At 36.8% G+C, this 19,500-nt stretch overlaps 2 protein-coding genes across 51 annotated transcripts in view; one reads left to right on the top strand and one right to left on the bottom strand.

Annotated features, from left to right (window-relative positions):
* Positions 1-19,500, bottom strand: part of RIMS1 (regulating synaptic membrane exocytosis 1) — a gene marked incomplete at its 5' end in the record, with an annotated part of 450,322 nt that overhangs the window by 2,960 nt on the left and 427,862 nt on the right. For all 50 annotated transcript variants that reach the window (XM_081034434.1, XM_081034420.1, XM_081034418.1 and 47 more), the window contains 4 exons: positions 1,329-1,468; positions 2,054-2,155; positions 5,096-5,208; positions 7,157-7,295. In XM_081034434.1, coding sequence (XP_080890560.1) covers positions 1,329-1,468; positions 2,054-2,155; positions 5,096-5,208; positions 7,157-7,295 — 494 coding nt within the window. The remainder of the gene's footprint in view (positions 1-1,328; positions 1,469-2,053; positions 2,156-5,095; positions 5,209-7,156; positions 7,296-19,500) is intronic.
* On the top strand, positions 479-796 carry LOC308491383 (large ribosomal subunit protein eL36-like; the record flags this gene model as incomplete). The annotated part of the gene is made up of 1 exon (XM_081034880.1): positions 479-796. One exon carries the CDS (start codon positions 479-481, stop codon positions 794-796), a length of 318 nt encoding a protein of 105 aa, XP_080891006.1.

Consider the following 19,500-nt stretch of genomic DNA (forward strand, 5'->3'; position numbering starts at 1 on the left):
CATTGACCGGCTTTACATAGGCAGGGGTGGTGAATCTTGCCTTTTCAATTTATTGAGTAACTTTGCCAAATTATTTAATCTCCGTGGTCCTCAGATGTCATCTTTAACATGGAGATGATAACATTTATTGCACATGTTGAAAAGAGGTTATGTATATAAGCACCTAACAATGCACCTGTACACTTGTGTTTTCCTTTCCTTTCTTCCTTTTTGTATCCCATATCTAGCACATAGTACCTCCCTGAAAATAAACCCTAGCTCTAATGCGTCTTTTGGAGCAAAAATTAATATAAGACCCAGTCTTATTTTACTATAATATAACACTGAATCTTATATAATATGATATATGATATGATATGATATATGATATAACATGATATGATATGATACAATATAAAGATCAGGTCTTATATTAAGTTTTCCTCCAAAAGACGCATTAGAGCCCTTCAGCCGCGGCAGCCATTGAGGAGCAGCAGCCATGGCTCTGCGCTACCCCATGGCCGTGGGCCTCAACAAGGGCCACAAGGTGACGAAGAACGTCAGCAAGCTGAGGCACAGCCGCCGCCACGGGCGCCTCACCAAACACACCAAGTTCGTGCGGGACATGATCCGAGAGGTGTGCAGTTTTGCCCCCTATGAACGGCGTGCCATGGAGCTGCTCAAGGTCTCTAAGGACAAGCAGGCCCTGAAGTTCATCAAGAAAAGGGTGGGGACACACATCCGAGCCAAGAGGAAGAGAGAGGAGCTGAGCAACGTCCTTGCAGCCATGAGGAAGGCAGCAGCCAAGAAGGACTGAGCCCCATCCCGTGTGTGTGTAATAAAACCTTTTCGGTAAAAAAAAAAAAAAAAAAAAAAAAAAAAAAAAAAAAAAAAAAGACGCATTAGAGCTGATGGTCCAGCTGGTCTTATTTTCGTGAAAACACGGTAATGCTCAATAAACTATTATTAGCATCATTTGCCTTGATATCTATCTATCTATCTATCTATCTATCTATCTATCTATCTATCTATCATCTGTCTGTCTGTCTATTTATCTATCTGGAAGAAGGGAGGAGAGGGAAATAGGGCAAAAGTGGAAGGAGAGGATGGAGAGAAGGGAAAAAAAAGGGAGAGAGAAAATAAAAATATTGTTTTCCATTAGATCTACCAGGTATTTTTAATACTATACATTATTTGCATTGTAAATTACCTTTTTCTTTCCTACTCAGGGATGTTTACCACATTTTTCCTTACTGAACTTTTACTCTCTTCGCGTTTGACCACCTCTTCAGTGTTTACATGGAGAATGTGGATATTACAATGTAAAAAGTCAAACTAGTATTACTGACCTGAAGAACTTTACCCTGTGGACTTTCGTCAAAAACCAGGGACTGTTGATACAAAGGATCAAGGGTTTTTCGTGCAATTCTTGTCTTCTTCTTGGCTATACAGGCCCCATTTTCCAAAAGATATACTTTGACGTATGGAGCTAAAGAAAGTTAATTTTAACATGTAAGAAGTTAATCCTTTAAGTTAAATTGATTTTATTAGAGACTGCCTCATTAGAGATTTAGAGATGCTTATTGAAAATTTCCCATTGACTATTTAAATCATTTAAAATTCCCAGGGCTCCATAAATTCTATTCTTAACACCCATACATTTCCACTACTGCCATTTTTCTCATTTCAATGAAATGTATGCAAATTTATCGTAAGACTCTACCTTACTTGGGGTATAGCTGGAATTACAATTTAGGTTTATATTTTAAAGGTTTATATTATGATTAGAACTTTTTTCTTTTGCATTTGTAAATAAAAGTACAGAAAAAAAAAACAACTGACACAAGCGAAGAAGCAATCATAACTAAACTTTTCTTAATAGTATGACAATACTCCTAACACTTTCTGACAGAATAATTGTGCAAGAATCTATTCATATAGAATCAAAAAACACAGAAAAGATGCCTTTTTAATCAATGAGATGATACAGAACAGAGTATGTAAAATTCCAATGAAGCAAATGTTTTGAGGTGTTGCCTATGTGAGATTTTCTTGTCCAAACATCTTTCCTTACCAGGTGTGGATTTGGAACCAGGTTTTTGTGTTAGGCTTCGTGCTCTAATGACTTCAACTTCTAATTGGCCCTTTTTATCCTCCATTCCAATTTGTATATCACCTGCAAGTGGAGAGGAGGCAAAATGTTTGTTTCTTTTGCAGTTATGTACAGTTAAAAAAAAATAGAGGTCCATAACAGACTCCAAATTATGGTCCTCATGATCTTGATGAAAAAAAAAAGTAAGATTTAGAGCCTCCCAACCCCACTCTTCTCTCCCTGTCTCCAATTCAGGTTTTGAAATGTGTCTCTTCATTTTTCTGGTACTAATCCATCTTATGAGAGTCCCATATTAGTTTATAAGTCGTTTCACTATAATACTGAAGTATTTAAGTGATTCTTATACTCTTAATGATATTTCTTATCTTTTATGTCATCTAGTATATAATACTTCTTAACAAAAACGTATAATTATTTGTACTTCCGTTATCTAGAGAAACCACCATTAATGTTTTGGTGAATATCCTAGCAATCTCTTAAGTACTTGTCTTCTTTCCTCTCTCCTTCCCTGCCTCCTATCCTTCCTTCCTTTCTTCTTATCTATATATTTACTATGACCACACATCCTCAATTTATTGAGTGTATGGACCACTAAACAGGCATGTCATTACCTATTTAACCACATCCCTGTTGATGGAAATATTGATTATCTACATTGCTGCTATTATAAACAGCACTCTAATGGACAGCTTTATAAATAATTTTTGTACACTTGGTCAATTATTTCTCAAGCATATATTCCCAGGTTTTTAACAAATGGGTCTAATTGAATGGACATTCAAAACTTCCATGCATATTGCCAAATAGCCTTCAAAAAGCTGTGCCAGTTTGCACTATTACCATAAGTATTACAACTTATGAACAGTGGTATTAGCGATATGCCTAATTTTTGCCACTCTGATGGTTAAAAAGTTATAATGTGCATTTCCTTGATTATTAGAAAAGCCGAACATATTTCTAAGTATTTTCAATTTGCATTCCTTCTCTTATGTCTTTCCTGTTCATGTCCTTTACCTGTTTTTCACTAAGATTTTCATTCTTTTTCTGATGGATGTGATGCTTTATCTTTGAAAATGTTAAATGTGATTATTTCTAAGTTATTTTTAGTTAGTTGAATCATCTCCATTTTTCAGTTGTGAATTCCCATTGTCAGTTGATCAACTTTGTACTTCTGGATTGTTATTAGTCTTGTAATTCTGTTATAGACCTCAGCTCCTAAAGGTCTCTTAGTCTTTGATTTTTGTTGTTGTTTTAATCAGATACACACATCATCTAGAGTCTATAAGGCTTATTAACATAAAAGATTCCAAATCTCTCTGTCTCTCTCAACTTCTTGCCTTCTAAGTTATGAAAACAGAAAAAGTCACTGTTTTCATAATTTTCAATATTTTTATCTGATTTATTTTTTACTTTTTGGCATTTGCCTCCCTATCTCTAAATACTACACTTATTTTCCTACTTTTTTCAGTTTTAGATATTATTATTCACTTCCAATTTTGATGTTTCTCACTGCTTTCCTATCCCTACATATATTTGACAATTTCTATCATCCCATTCTCTCACTATTACTATTCATATTATTATGATTATACAACATTATTTATAGCTGAGTAAACTGGAATACTAGGATTACTTCTCACTTCATGGACAGCTCTTCCTTCTCCCTATACTTAATAGGTGTCTTTAAAAAAGCATTTGCTTACATTTTTATGTACATGTCACTAATTTAACCTCTTACTCTCCCCTGGCTGTTCACCTCTTCTGTAAAATCAAATGCATTAGGTATTCTATAGATTTTAATCTTATGAAATCTGACATGCTACAATTTGGACAAATTGCTTTGAAATCTGGCTGCAGCGTATCTCTTTAGACTTTCTTTCTTTAGACTATCTTCCTGGGTATCCAACCATTTCTCTCTTGTGTTGAAGCATTTACTGACTGGATCTCATCTTCTCATTTTAGTTCACAATTTTTAAAGTTCGCTTAGTTCTTTTTGTGGAAGTATATCCTCCAATAGCTTTCTGAGCAATGTTGGGTATGAGAAAAATGTTTTGAGACCTTTCTTGTCTGAGTATGTATTTAGTTTAGCTTTAAACTTGAAAATTTGACGGGCTATTGTACTCTATGTTGGCAATCAATTGTTACTCAGAATTTTGAAGGTAATACTCAGTAGTCTCCTTGTTTCCAGTATTATAATTGAAGAGTCCAATGAGAATCTTATTTTTGATAGTTTTGTATAGAATTACCTAAGAGGAAAAGTAATAGCATTTTAGAAAATATCATTTTCTATTAATTTCTGGTATGAAATTTCATGATGATGTGCCTTTGCATTGACTTATTTTCATTCATTTTGCTGAGTACACCATGGGTCCTTTCAAACTGGCATCTAATGCTCTTCAGGAAATATCTATTGCACACACTACATATAATTTTCTCCATTTATCATAGGTCCTTTAACTTCATTTAGGGTGCATTTTGCTAGCAGAAGTTTTTGATTTATCTAGCTTTGGTTTGATCTTGTGGAAATTTTTCCCACTCCAAGAGTATAGAAACATTACCATAAAAGTGTTTTTCAGTATTTTCTAGTGTCTCTCTCCACCCCGTTTCTCTTTTACAATTGAGTATAAAAAATTTTTTTAAGTTCTGAAGTAGAGAGGCAATTTCATTTTTTTTGTATAATTAAACATTTATGCCAACATCCTTTACTGATTAAGCCTTCATTTTTTCCCCATATATTTCACAAAATGCTACCTTTATGCTTTATTTGGATCTATTGTAGACTACCTTGACAGAGGTTTTCTGATAATTCAGTGATTTATGACTAACTATTCATTTGCATAATGTCTCAAGTTAGAAAAATGTATTAGAAATTAGAATAGTCATTTGAAACCAGCAACACCCTAGGTAAAATGTTTCTTCTCACTTGCATGACTATTATGCTACTTTAAGTGACCTGGTTGACCATGAAATATCAGTTTTTTCTGTAGAAAAAATTGTTCTTACCCATTGCAGGGGTGGCGAGGGTTTGACGGCCAACAAGCTGGGCTGGTCCCAGTCCATCAAGAAAATCACTGAATTGACTGTCTGCTCCCAGTCGCACTCCAGGAAATATTAAGCTATTAGCAAAAGGACAAAAATCAAAACATTAGGTCTCCTAGAATTCTTTTCTTTAGTTTCCATTTGACTACTAATTCTGATCATGAATCATAAACACTACTTAGGCAATCGGTTTACTTATTGATTCTTTTGCATTGCCCTTTAACCAAACATATGAAGTTCAGTATTGATTGAGAAAAGATCAAAACTCTCATTATAACAGCTGATGTTCTATTCAGGAGGACTCAGTTATAGTTTTTCATATACTAATCTTTCTGGACACTTACAAATAAAAAACCCTACATAAATATATCCCTGACACAAAATACAAGATTTAAATTTTTATGTCATGATCTTTACATAATAATTGGTCATAAACATTACTATTAATGTTGAATTAAAATATCTGATCATTTCTTAAATACATATTATAGCATAGTAAAAGTTCTTATTTACAAAAAAATGTTTAATTTATTCATTTTTAAATGAATTGAAATTTTATATTAGCTGAGATTTTTCTTTAGTTCAAATGGATTGATTAAAATATGTCTATTTCTTACTACACCATGACGGACTGAATTCCTTGGTCTCTAAGCTCCACCAGAGCAGTGATTATGCTCTTCTTGTTTATTGATGTATCCCATGTAACATGAACCAGGCCTTTTAGGTAGATGGACTTCCATGAATATTTTCTGAATAAGCAAATTTCCATAGGGATTTATTGTTTCCAGTGTGCTTCCACACATATTATTTCTTCATAATCAAGGGAATTAGACAGGGTACATATTATTATCCCATCCAGAGACTATGATCATAAATCTCTGAGAGGTTAAGGGGCTTATCTACAGTGGAGATAAATATTACTTGATTTATTTTTAAATCAGAAAATAATGTCTCCAGTCTTTCATTTGCACACTGCTTTGCAATACTTCACCAAGTATTGGTATCTTGTTAACAAGTTTATCTCCATAACTTTTATTCTTTCTGATTTTTGTTCTTAGCTGTATCTTGCTGGGAGCAGGCATCCCAATTATTTGATCAAGTAAACGAACTTACTAGTTGTAGGAATGGGAAAGTACATCATGAATATGAGCTTGGCATAATTTTATTTCATTTTTGAAAATAGAGAAATTCCAGTAAAATAAAATAAATTATTAACATTTGATTGGTAAATGAGATATTTAAGTAGTGATAAATGAATAATTATGAAAAATCCGTACATGGTCATCCCCACGGAACACACTGTAGAATAATAATTACTAATTTGTAAGATCTATCAACTCAGTAAAAGTTTAGTTTTACCAGGAAAATTCTCAAGCACAGGAAAATGCAGATTTTGGGTAGAATCTATATGAAATGGTAAAAAATCCAAGGAAGCAAAACAAAAATCTAGTTATGTTTTTTTTCCAAATTAATTTCAGAATCAACTTTTTATCAGAAAAATAATGAGAAAGATCCTGGGCTTTTATCCTAAGGTAAAAATGAATTGGTAGTGTTTTAGAAACAAGAAAATTTAAGTTGCTGTTATGAGTGGTAGACTTAAACAGTTAGCCCAAAATAGTTTGAAGAAAAGTAGGAATATGGAAAATTAGTTCCGCACTTCTAAATTTTAATTCAGATTTTGGCGAGTGGGACAGACAATGAGTTTTCCATATGAAAGAATTCATTAACTATGACATTTCTAAAATAAACGTCCATTACGGACTATTCTGAGCTTTTCTGGGTGATGGAAACCAGTTTTTCCACGTGAACCCAGCATTTCTTCATTCCTTTGAAAGACCGAAGTGACCAGGTGCACAAGTATGTCCATCTGTATGTAGCATAAGAGGTCAGGCTGTTTTAAGATGGACGGTTGAACGTCTAGTTAAGTGAAGAAGCTGCACCTTAACCCTCGGTGGATTTGTTGTTTTACTGGTGACTATGTAATCCATTGTTCTAAAGCCATACAGATGTGCCGGCATCACTTACTTTCCCTCGGAGCTGTAACTGTTGATGCTGCCATCAGTAGACTCTCGACTCGGTTGCCTTACCATCTTCCTCATTTCAGCTGCCATTCCGGTCTCTGTGCTTCTCTGTATGGTACTTTTTAACTTCTTGTGGCCCGACTCTGACAGGAGAGAATAAAAGAAACTCTAAGTTGTGTTTAGACAGTTTCCCCCTGAATATCAATTGATTCTGCAAATATAATTGTTAATTATGCAAATAACTAAAAGTTTATCAGAAAAGTAGTGTCTAAGAGAATAATCTGATTAAATATCTTTGCCAAAGTCTGCTTGGCCAAGAGGGGTAGCAGCGATGTAGGCCATCGCCCAGGTCCACAGACTGCCTGAATCTCAACGAACCCAAATGAACTCATTGTATTACTGCTGCAGAAGTTGTCAACTTCAGTGAAAAACTGGATTTGGCACCGAACTGCTATGTGAAAAGATAAGGCTGAACAACCTAGTGGGTTTCTCCTAATCTGGAATGCTCCAAATGTGTGGGAACAGACCTCCATGAGTGGGCCTTGTCCTTTAAAGGAAAAGAGGCACTAGAATCCAAGCACAAAAAATACCAGTGCGAGGACTGCCACGTATCAGCAATCCTCCTAAAGAGGAACAGCATTTTCGTTAATGATTTTCGCAGGACTTTCACGTACACAATCTCATTGAAGATGGCATACAGGTTACCTGCATAGGTAGAATAGGTACCATGTTTTTTTTTTTTTTTTTTTAGATTTTTGTTGTTGTTTTTCAGCTTTTTTTTTTTTTTTTTTTTTTTTTTCTTTTTGGTACTATCTTAATTCCAAGGCTTCACATCTATCTCATGGCCTTTTGACTCCACTGTGTGACGTCTGACTGACAGTTTGGGGGTGTCTCTTTATGCACTGAATTATCCTGGCGGATCATTTCCTTGATACACTCTAACTTCACAGCAACTTCTCTGAGCCCCTTTAAAATACGTTAACCAGCATTCTATTCACAGCATGGAAATGAAATTGTAAAACATTTGATTAGAGCATTATCAAAAGGTTAGACAAACTGTTAGGCATTTAATACCTTTTCTGTTTCAACTTTTAACATATCATTTAATACCCACTGATATATGAAAAATGTTCTATATACATAATTACATAAACTACGCATATGTGAATACACACATAAACTTTTTAATCTTCATAAAACCTCTGTGAAGGAGGTAACTTAAACACTGCTAAATAAGCCATATGAAAGACTGCATGTTTTGGTCCTTGCAATCTTTTTGTAAATGGTCTAATAAAAGATATAACTGGTTACACCATATGGACTTAATACTGAATATTTGCTACATAACCGCCATGGGGAGTCCTTAAAACCACAAATTTGAATATGACACTTTCTTGCTCAAGATCCTGTGATGGGTTATCATCAAAATTAAAAGAAAATCCAAAGTTGTTATCATGGCCCATAAAATGCCATATAAAACTCAGGCAACCTCTCAGATCTCAACCTCGATCCCCCATCCAACATGATTATTGCTGTTACACACAGTCTTCCTTGAATTTTCTTGTACATTCCAAGCATGTGATTCAGGCCCTGTTTCCTCACTGCTTGTCCCTTATGGTTTTCTTGTTTTGCTCTCTCATGTTATTCAGGCTCTATGCCAATTCCACCTCCTCAGAGAGGCTTTTTCTGATTCTCATCACTCTTTATCCCGTTGCCATGCTTTATATTCTTCATAGCACTGCTCCATTTGCCATTACACCTCTATTTGTTTATCAGTATGCTTTATTTCCCCAATTAGAATTTATTCCCACAGGGGGAAGGATGTTGTGAATATTGCTTACTGCTATTCCTAGTATCTAGAACAGTGCTATAAACTTGATAACAGGATCGACCCACACATAACAATGTGCAATTTTATCACTGCATTTAACATAATTGTAATAACATCTGTTTATTCTTTTTAATGATTGTATTGTCCCACTGTAAGGTTACATGGTATCATAATTCAACCATCTCTACTGAGCATTTGGGTGTTGTCAGTTGTTATGAGAGCTTTTATAGAATAAATTTCTCTAAGGTGAAATGCTAGTGAAAGGGTAGGAATCTGTTTCATTTTAACAGCATTTCTAAATTGTCCTTTAGAAACATTGTAGCTATTTGTATTCCACCCAACATTCATGGGCTGTACCCCTCAGCCCCCTAAAGCACAGGGCATCTCTGCCTTTCCCTTTCTGGTCTTGGTCTTCCCCACCTGACTTCTCATTGTAGAATCTGGACACTTACTGAAGGCAGGAACTTCATTTATGGCCATTCTGAGTGCTGCTTAGTTTAGACCTGGCATTTATTTCCTTGTACACCGTGCCTCTTCCTTAGATGCGGGTCCTCTATGAAGTCACGGTGGCAGAGCAAACGTGTCATTCACGCATACATATTAGCTAGATCCCACTTGAGGGGTAGGGGCAAGCGCCAAGGGTATATTACCAAAGTGAGCCAAGGAGAGCTGTGATCTATGTTTGTTTACCCAAGGCAGGATGAGGCAATAAAGCGAGGGTGGAACACCAAATTCTGATTAAAAATAATGCGGGTCATAGTTAGAAAACATCTGGGCAAATTTTCAACCTAAATGATGAGGTGATGCTGAAAACTGGAAGAGGACCAGAAGCAAGGAGATTCAGGTTGGAGATTCAGGCTGAATTTGTTCATTCAGCTTTTCATTTACTTTTTCATCCATCCATCCATCCATCCAACCAACCAACATTTACTGAGCCCCTACTATGTGTCACACAGTCTTCTAGGTGCTGGGGATGTACTGATAAATGACAGATTTCCTGCTAACCTGTAGCTTACATTCTAGTGTGTGTATACAAGAAAGACAATGAACAAATAAACAAATATATACTATGCCTGCTACCATAATAAATGTGATGGGAAAAAAAATTAGGCAAGGTAAGGGGGATAGAGAGAGATGGGAAGAGCAGTAAAAAAGGAGTCAGGGTCTCATTAAATAGTAGTATAGATGAAGTGAGAACACAGGCCATGAGGGAACAGGAAACTAACACCCACGGATGGATTAGTCCTGGTGATTGTGGTGCGGAGGCTGTGAAGCTGCTCAGGAGGGGCTGTTGTTTTGTCCGTAGCATCTAGCACTCCAGGTTTCCTCTGCAGTCTTTCCAATGTTGATGCTTACTCTGTCCAAGAGGCTCTGTTGCCGTAGGTCTTAGGGCTGTGTGTACACCTGGCCGTCCAGGTGACAGTGGACAGTAGGCTGTCAAGACCTGATTTCTCTGCGTTTCCTAACACAGGTTTCATATGGCTATCATTCATTACATATTTGTTCAATGAATGAAAAGAAAAAATGTAGAAGTGAATAGTCTCTTAATTTGTTTTGAAAATTGGAATATCAAGTTTTCTTAAAGAAGGGTATATCTACAGCGTGTTCCCATCATTCTTAGAGCAGTTTTAAACCTTAACAGCATCCAGAATGTAAATACTACACACTTTGGAAAAGCATCATTTGAGAGGCTGGTTACTGAACTTTCTTTTATACTTATTTAATTTTGTGCATTTGGATAACACATTTTTAATTTTAATGTTCTTGTTCTAGTCCTTCTGAAGATGGCAACATGGACTGATTTACCTCTTATCTTTGTTATTCATGTTAATAAATATTCAATGCAAAGAGATTTGGTGGACTAAACAATATTATAACAGCCCAGGTCAAAGCTGAATAAACAAACAGTTTCCGCAATAAATCTGTCTTACTTAAATCCATTAGGGTTCTAGTATTATTTGGAATGCAATGATTGGAAGGAACATTGTTTTGTAGAGGTGGAAACTGTAAATTTGAATAAATACAATTCATGCAACAAATATTTGTTCAGCACTTATTCTGAGCCCAGCCTTTTTTTGATGCTGGTAACAAAGCAATGAACACAACGGACAGAAATCTCCCTGCCCGAACGGAGCTTACATTCTAGTAAATACAATGATTTGCTCAACATCACGCTAGTTAGCAGCAGAAACTGGATTAGAAACTTCATTTTCTGAATCGCAGTCTTGTAATCATTCTATTATACTACAGTTTAGGAAAATACAAAATCTAATCTTATTTTTTTAATAGATAGAATAATGATTTAGCTACAGAGATATTTTCATGTATACATTCCTATACATGGCTTATAAGTTCATTTGAAAACTGTTAAAATGACATATATTCTATACAAGTACAAATGTATATATTAATTGTTACTGTATGTGTGTACATATGCTGTAAACATACCATAAATGTTACACATATTTTTTAAATATCAATATAATACATCAAATCAATAATATTAGAAAATAGTGTTATGTTTATTCAGGATACCTCCATTATTTAATAATTATTTGTATCCATTGAAGAATCATTAACCTGATTAAGAGATGAAGCTTATTATCAAATTATGACATGAGACCTTTGACTTGAAACCACTGTTGTAAGTATTATACAAAGAACAAAGGGATTAGAAAATTACTGTATTTTAATATTCTATGTTCACAAACACATGAAGAATTAGTAAAATACATTCGAGGGCAATATTTACTTTGGAAGAACAAACTTTCTCTCACAGAATGTTCCAAAATATATCATAGCTACATATGAACTTTTTGTATCTTTTCCTATTTGGAGCTGCATGTTATATTTAGAAATACCCTGCTGACTCATTAATCCATTTTGTAAATACTCATTAAGCGCCGAATACCTATAATCTAATAGGCATCATTCTAGGTGTTGGAGCTACAACAGTAATGAGACAGGATAGTGCATACAATAAACAACTAAAACACATTTTAACATAAGTTTTAGATATTGGTAATCATCATGGAAAAAAGAAAGCATAAGAGACTGTCTCAATAGAGTGAGTTACTCTTGATCAGCTGGGCATGGAAGGCCACTTCTGAGAATGTGAGAAAGGAGCCAGTCATACAAAGATCTGAGGGAAAGATGCTGCAGGCAGCAGGAGCAAGTACAGGACACTGAGGAGTGACTGTCCTTCCTCGGCTTGTCTGAGAAAGCTACGGAAGGCTGAAGTCAGGTGGACAAGGAGAGAGAAGGTGGAGAGGAAGAGATGGAAGGACCCGGTTGGGTAAATGCTGCTGGAAAGTGGCCCGGATTTTATACCAAGTGTGATGGGAGGCCACAGGGGAGGGTCATGATTGATTTATTGTTTCGACGGATCACTCTAGCTGTTGTGTGGAGAATGAACTGTAGGAACTAGAAGTGGGGAGAAGAACTTGAAAGCTAGATCTCTACCTAAGAAGAGACGAACAGTGGCTTAGGTTAGGTTAGGTTAGGGAAGTAGCAGTGGACATAAGGGAGGAAGTGGGCTTTGAGTATATTTTGAAGTGGAGCTGACATTGCTATATTAGATATACAAATTGTTCAGAAAAAAGAAGGAACGATTGACTTTTGTGTTTTTAGTTAGGACAACTAGTTGAATGATAGTGTCATTTACTGGAAAGGGAGAGGAACTCATTGTGAGTAGTGCAAATTGCGAGTCCTCTTTTGGATGTAGAGGAGCTTCCTAAATAGCCACATGGAGAGTAATGTAGGAAGAGTTTGCATGATTCAGGACCAGGAGAGATAGGTCAGAACCAGAAAAAGGTAAACAGACAGACAGACAGACAGACAGATAGACAGACACAATATACTGTCAAGCAGATAAAAAGAGTATAAATGGAATGGAGCCTAGGTTATTTCCATATTTAGAGGTCCAGAAGAAAACGAAGACTGTTAAGGAAGACCTTTTAAGGTATGGGGGAAAACAGGTTAAGTGTCATGGCGTGGAAGAATAAAGTATTTCAAAAAGTAAACTTATTAAGTGTTGATTATTATTTAGAATTTTAGTAAGGAACAGATAGAGAAGTGATGACTCTGCTTGGCTCTATGGACACGAGTGATTTCAAGAGAAGTAGATTCAATGAGTCGTAGGGCTGGGAGCCTGAAGGGATGACCAATAAGTAGAGACACCTCCTATGACTATTTTCAAAGGTTTGTGATGGAGACGTAGTATCTGGAGAGAGTCACATAGTACGAGGGGAGCTTGTTTATGTTTTAAGATGTGTGGTATACGAACTCGTTTCCATGCAGATAGGAATGATTAACTAAAACACAGGGAAAAACCACATTTTTAGGTTAATTGTTGGTTGGAAAGGTAGATAAACATAGATGATGTTCAATAAATCATCTTTCAATCAAAGCAGCCTCTAATGCCAAATGAACAGTTAATTCCATAAATTAATTGGAAAAGAACAGTAAAAAAAAATCATGTAGTTGATTAAACAATTTGGGTCCAAAAGATAAATGCAATAATGTCCTATTAACTCACAAAGAAAAAAACTATAGAGTAACTGCAACCTTTTGGTTATCCTGAAAGTAACATCTGAGATCAGAGATACAATTAACATTTTTATATGTACAGTGACAAAATCCAATTATCTTTACAAAGGAAAGTTGTGGATAATATGTTTTGTTCATTCATTCCCTTATTTACTTCTTCAACAAACCATGCTGAGTGCTTTGGGCCCAGGACTGTATACGTGTGTGGGGAAGAAAGAGGCCCTGAACCAACCATCTCACGGTCTAGTAAGAGAGACTGATGAGTTTAGTTGTGATTCAGTGTAGCGCAACACACAGGATTTTATATGTATTTAGCTTTAGGTATTTATTTTATGTAAATTCCATAATATGGAAAGAGGAAAAGAAGGGAAGAGACAACAATTTAAAGTGAGTATGAGTCTGTTGTTGGTTATGTCACTAAATGAGCATGAAGCTGGTGAGATCAGGAGGTGAGAAAAGCAAATCTTCTTTCCCTTACTTTGTTTCAGTTTCAGAAAATAATTCTGGTATTTATGATGATCTCTAAAGTAGACCGCCTAAAAAACAAACCAATTGCTTCATCTGGTGTTCAAACAAAGCAGCAGCAATATAGTTAAACTAATGGTATTGGGCTTACAGACTATGGATTGGTATTTGAGGGATTTTCAAAGGAAATTTTAACTCTGTGCAGATGGTGAAGGGAGAATTTGTATTTCAGGGCAGGAGAGCAGCGTGCTCAAAGGTTCTGAAATGATAAGAAGCGTGGCCTCTTGAGATAACTCCATTTTCAGAACGACCAGAGTTCAGGTGAGTGAAGATAGTGAGACTGGAAGCTAGAAAAGTAAGCAGAGTGGGACCACACAGGACTTTCATGCAAGGTTCTTAAGGTGCGAGATTACATATCTTTTGGGTGGCTTTTGTGTTATTGTTAATGTTCTCCTTACTGGTCTCAAGGGATTGGTCTGCCCAATACCAATCCTATTCACGTAAAGTTGTGTTTAATTTGTATTATATGTAATATTATACAGCAATATTGTCGTAGATCTCCAAGAATAATTCTTTAAGAGAAAATATCCAGCAGTCCTCCTTTGTTGATGTCAGATGCTTCTAGTGTTGTGGTAACCGAATAGCTGGGAATTTTTATTAGGTAGTCTAGTCCAATAGTGCCACACTTTTTTTTAAAACAAATAAACAAAAATGTTCCTTTTGTACTGTGCCAAAGTTTTTAAATAGATTTCATCCCAAGCCAGATAAGTACAACTTGTAAAAATTTCACACGTCAAAAGATTATTTTTAGAAAATTGTATGAGGGCTCTTTGACTTTTATGGTTTCCCTCATTTATTCTCCAGGTTAATCCTACAAGCCATAAAGTCTACTACGGCCCTTTCCTCTTCCTATTTTCCAGATTTATAAGGAAAGAAATATAGTGGTTTAAGAAGCTAAAAGTAGTATCATTCAGAATATTTTTTGTGAGATGGATGGAATAAATTCCCTTGATGATACTTGAAGAATACTTCAAATCTTTTCCAGTGATGTAGCTATCCTCTCCCGCAGCTCCAAAGAGGTAAAAGAGGTTCTATAAGTTCCCCTCAGATTCAACTTTAGAAAAAGGATTCATCTGTGCTGAACACTGACCTTTAGTTTTTCAGCCCTTCTGTGGCTAATAGTTATTCTCTGGGAAGAAGTCTGGTATTGTTACGAGCGACTGTAATACCTGCCTGTTGTTATCTGTTCAGTTCATTCAATCACATTCGATGTTTTCTGCAAAATTTTGCTAATTTAACATCGATTTTCCCTCTTGCCCAGATGGTGAAAACGTAAGCAATAGCAAGTTCAAGATGGTCTTTTAAATAATCTGCACATTAAACTTAATAAGGTTGCAAAAAAAATTGGGTAAAAAGGCTTACGGTCATTGAAAATAACATACCACCTGGACTGCAGCCTATTTTGGCCAAAGTGATAAGGGAGGGGGAAAAATTCAAATGCTGAACTTCTTACTTCTGCAAATTGTTTGATTTCACAGCCTCACTGTTTCCAAAGTATGTTCACGTCATGGACTGAATTGTGTCCCCCCAAATTCATGGGTTGAAGTTCTAACCCCCAGTACCTCGTAACATGACTGCATTTGGAAACAGGGCTTTTAAGGTGGCAGTTAAGTTAAAGCAAGGCTGCTAGGGAGACCCTAATTGTATCTGACTGGTGTCCTTACAAGAAGAGGAGATGAGGACACACAGACAGACCACCATGTGAAGAGGTGGCCAGAGTGTGGCCATCTGCAAGCCAAGGACAGAGGCCTTAGAGGGAAGCAAACCTGCCTACTCCTTGTCCTTGGACTTTCAGCCTCTAGAACTATGAGGATATAAATTTCTGTTATCCAAACCATCCATCTGTGGTGTTTTGTAATGGCAGCCCTGGCAAACTAAGACATCCAGGCAGTGGGTACTGTTATTTTAAACTCTAAAGTCATCTTCCTATTTAATACATGTGATGATTTAAATGTATTTTAAAGCACTTGTTGATAATCACCTATGGTATGGTCTGAGGATGAGCTACATTAAGCCGCAAACACTAGGATGGACTTGTCTCAGGTTGCCTTAATTAAAAAGGGGTCTGAAGCCTGACATGAATATCCCTGAATCATTTATTAACAAGAATATACTTAAGTCATTTATTAATAACTCTTAATGTTAAGAAAATAAGGGCTCGGATTTGTTTGCCAGGGCTAGTAAATATATCACATTTAGATCAAATTTCTTTTTTAAATCTTCTTTGGTCTAAATTAATACCTTAGATGAAGCTGGATGTCCTTTATTAAGTATAAACCTAAACTATCTCCTTACAATCTGCCATCTGATTATAAAAATAAAACAATATTTCATGCTTTTCGAAACCCAGAAAAAAAGCAAATGTTTTATTACGTTTCATATTTTCTTTTTTATTTTTTTGTTTAAACTCAAGGTATTACTCTCTAGGGAATCCTTCCTGCCACCCAATTTCAAAAAGCAGCCTAATACTCCAAAGCGGTGGCTGGACAGGAAGTGGTCAGAGGGGCAGCTCTGGAATCAGAATGTCTGGATTCACTGACTAGTTCTAAGCTCTCCCACTTACTAATTCTGTGCATGCAGGCATCTTCCTTAGCCTATGTGTGCCTCACTTTCCTCGTCGATGAAATGGGAGGATAACAGTACCTCACTCAGAGGATTATTTAGAGGAGTAAAGGAGGTCATCCATGTAAAACACTCAGTACAGTACCCAGCACCTATGTAAGGTTACCTATTGTTAACACAGTAAAATCTCAAAGTATTTTGCATAGATTAGGTCTCCAAGTTGAGCAATGCTAATTCCCCTTGCTCTACTCAAACACATCTGTGCCTCATATTTAACTCAAAATGCTATTTAGAATGAAGCATAAATAAATTGCAGCATGTCACAGAGACCACTTGTGTCCCTAGTATTCATTCCCAATCTTTTCTCAGTGACAGAATTCCCCCATCCTCCCATCTGAGGACCAACCCCCTTTCCCTTTTCCTCTCCCCTCTTGATGGCACGAGGAGGGGACGGTGAGAGCTGCAGTGGCTGCTTTGGACCTCAGGATGGCAGCACTTGTAGAGGCTGCAGAGCCCGGGTCCCTGACATGATGAAGTCACTATATCCTCAGACTGAACTGTCCACCCAGACTATTATGTGCAAGTCTTGATTGATTAGGCCACGGAGTCCAAGGGTGTCTTGTTACAGCAGCCTATCCTACATCGTAATACATAGGATTCTAACTCAAATTATTAAAAGAATAAAATAGCTTTGTGGAGTACTCTCAATTCTTTAATTTTAGACAGGAGATTATGGTTATCGAATTGGTCCTCTACAGTTTCATCTTTGTAAGAATAAAGCTCCTCTTCTAACAACAGAGTTCATGGACATTTTCTTCCTTGGGAAGTCTCAGAGAATGTAGGGTGAGAAGGGGAGAATCTAGCAATGAATCATGCTCATTAACCATCGTCATTGTATAAGGTACACTGCAGGGTACAATAAATAGGGATGCCCTTTTCTGGGAGTTCGGTATTCTGAAACAAATATGCACATCCGAAACTCCTGATTATTGTGTGACCATGATTGTACTACTGCACTGGTTATTCTGGGCAGAAAAGAGAGTTTGAGATCACAAAGGAAATGAGTGCAAATTGTTTTCTATATTCTATAAAACAAAGTAGGTTCTCTGTACTTCTCATCACATTCCTTGAAACAAATTAGATGGATTTTCATCACAATTGTGATAGTCTGATTTGAAATATAAGCTTTGTGGCACATACAACATTCATTTTGGCAGACCCAGCAGGGCAACTTAAAGAGACAGGCAATGATCCTTGAGAGAATCTGAAACAGGACTACACGTGACCGAGGAAAGACCTGTCATGTATAACTTAGTCACCACTGACAGAGAGCCGCATATTGAAATTCAAAGTCACAGCGTTAGGCGCTCTCAAATGTGGGCGAGGAGAGGCAACCGGGTAGTTTCTGATTTGGGGGACTCAGTATAGCTTGAACTAACAGCAGAACTGGAATTTATTTATTGTATTCAATAAATAAATTGAATACATGATTTATGATTTTCCTAATCCACAGCAGAGAGGTAGAGAGCATGTGTGTATGTGTATGTCTGCATGTAGAGAGGGAGGCATAAACTTAGAACAACTTACAAGACAATTACTGAGAGCCAGGAATAAATACTGTCCATATAAATGCTACAGGGACAAAATAAAATGGGTTAGACTAACTCTTAAGGCCAAGTTCATGGAAAGAGGAATTTTTTATTCCCTCTTATCAGCATTAGCCATGCTGAGTTCGTAACAAATAGGATGGGTATAAACGGTCTATATATAAAATAACATTTGACAAATAACTAATTATGGAATGAGTTAATCAACACAATTCATAAGAACAGGTTGTATATGAGGGGCAATGAAAAGTCATCAGGGTACAGCCTTTCCGTCCTTTGCTTGTGCTTTAAAGGGCGCTTCTCTCCCTCTAATGCTGTCACCTTGTCACTCAGCACGTGACCTTCCGTTCCCCATGGATCAAGACGATGTACACACCCAGAGCTGCTGCCCACTTGGAGCCCATATCTGCCCTTCTGAACTAAACCTAGAATTTCCTGCCCAAATGGCCCCAAGTTCATACCCAGGCCAGGCGCACAACTGTCTGGGATGCAGCCTCCCAAGGATGGGTAGCACCGCCAAGGTGCATACCCCAAAGTCCAGGTGGCTACACACAGAGTTTCATCTCATGTGCAAGGCCTCTCAAGGCGCAGGAAGAGCCAAGGGTGGGAAGAGGAGGAGGCGAGCAGCAGGTTTCACAGCAAGAGATGTGTGACCTTAAGCCAAGCGCAAGCCCCACACTCTGAGCAGTCAGAATTCTAAACTGAAACTTGAACTCCCTGGTCATTATAAAGGTATTTTTGCCATGGTAGAAAAGACCTTTTATTCAGCATCTTGTTAGCTTGGCTTGTAACTTTTTAATGACACGCCACATGTGGGTTTCCATTTATTGATCAGGGGCTTGGGAAAGCCTAAAATCTCTGATTTCTAAAACTGTCTCATGCTTCATAATATAGTGCATCCCTTATTTTGGTCTATTTGAAGAATTATCACTAGCAGAAATCGGTTGGTTATTTTTGTATGGAGTTTTGGTCAGGCTCTGAAAAACTTGTGATAAATTTTGATAATAAAAGCCCAAGGAAGTCCTATGTGAGCCACAAAATCCTATTCGCTTTCATAGAGTTTTTCCTCCTACATATCAGTTAAGGAAACTTATGGGTCCAAGAAGAAAGGAGGGGTTACATATAAGTAACAGTTGTAGTGCGTGTGCATATTTCTGAAGACTGGATCCTCACTTTTCTGTCCCTCTGGCTGATATCTCCATGTTGGTTCTCTGGGGACTGCAAAGCCTAGAGACCCAGACAGAACATTCCTCAAGAAAACGGTGGGTAACAGCA

The sequence above is a fragment of the Rhinolophus hipposideros genome (genome assembly GCF_964194185.1).
Source record: "Rhinolophus hipposideros genome assembly, chromosome: 3".
NCBI classification, from domain to species: domain Eukaryota; kingdom Metazoa; phylum Chordata; class Mammalia; order Chiroptera; family Rhinolophidae; genus Rhinolophus; species Rhinolophus hipposideros.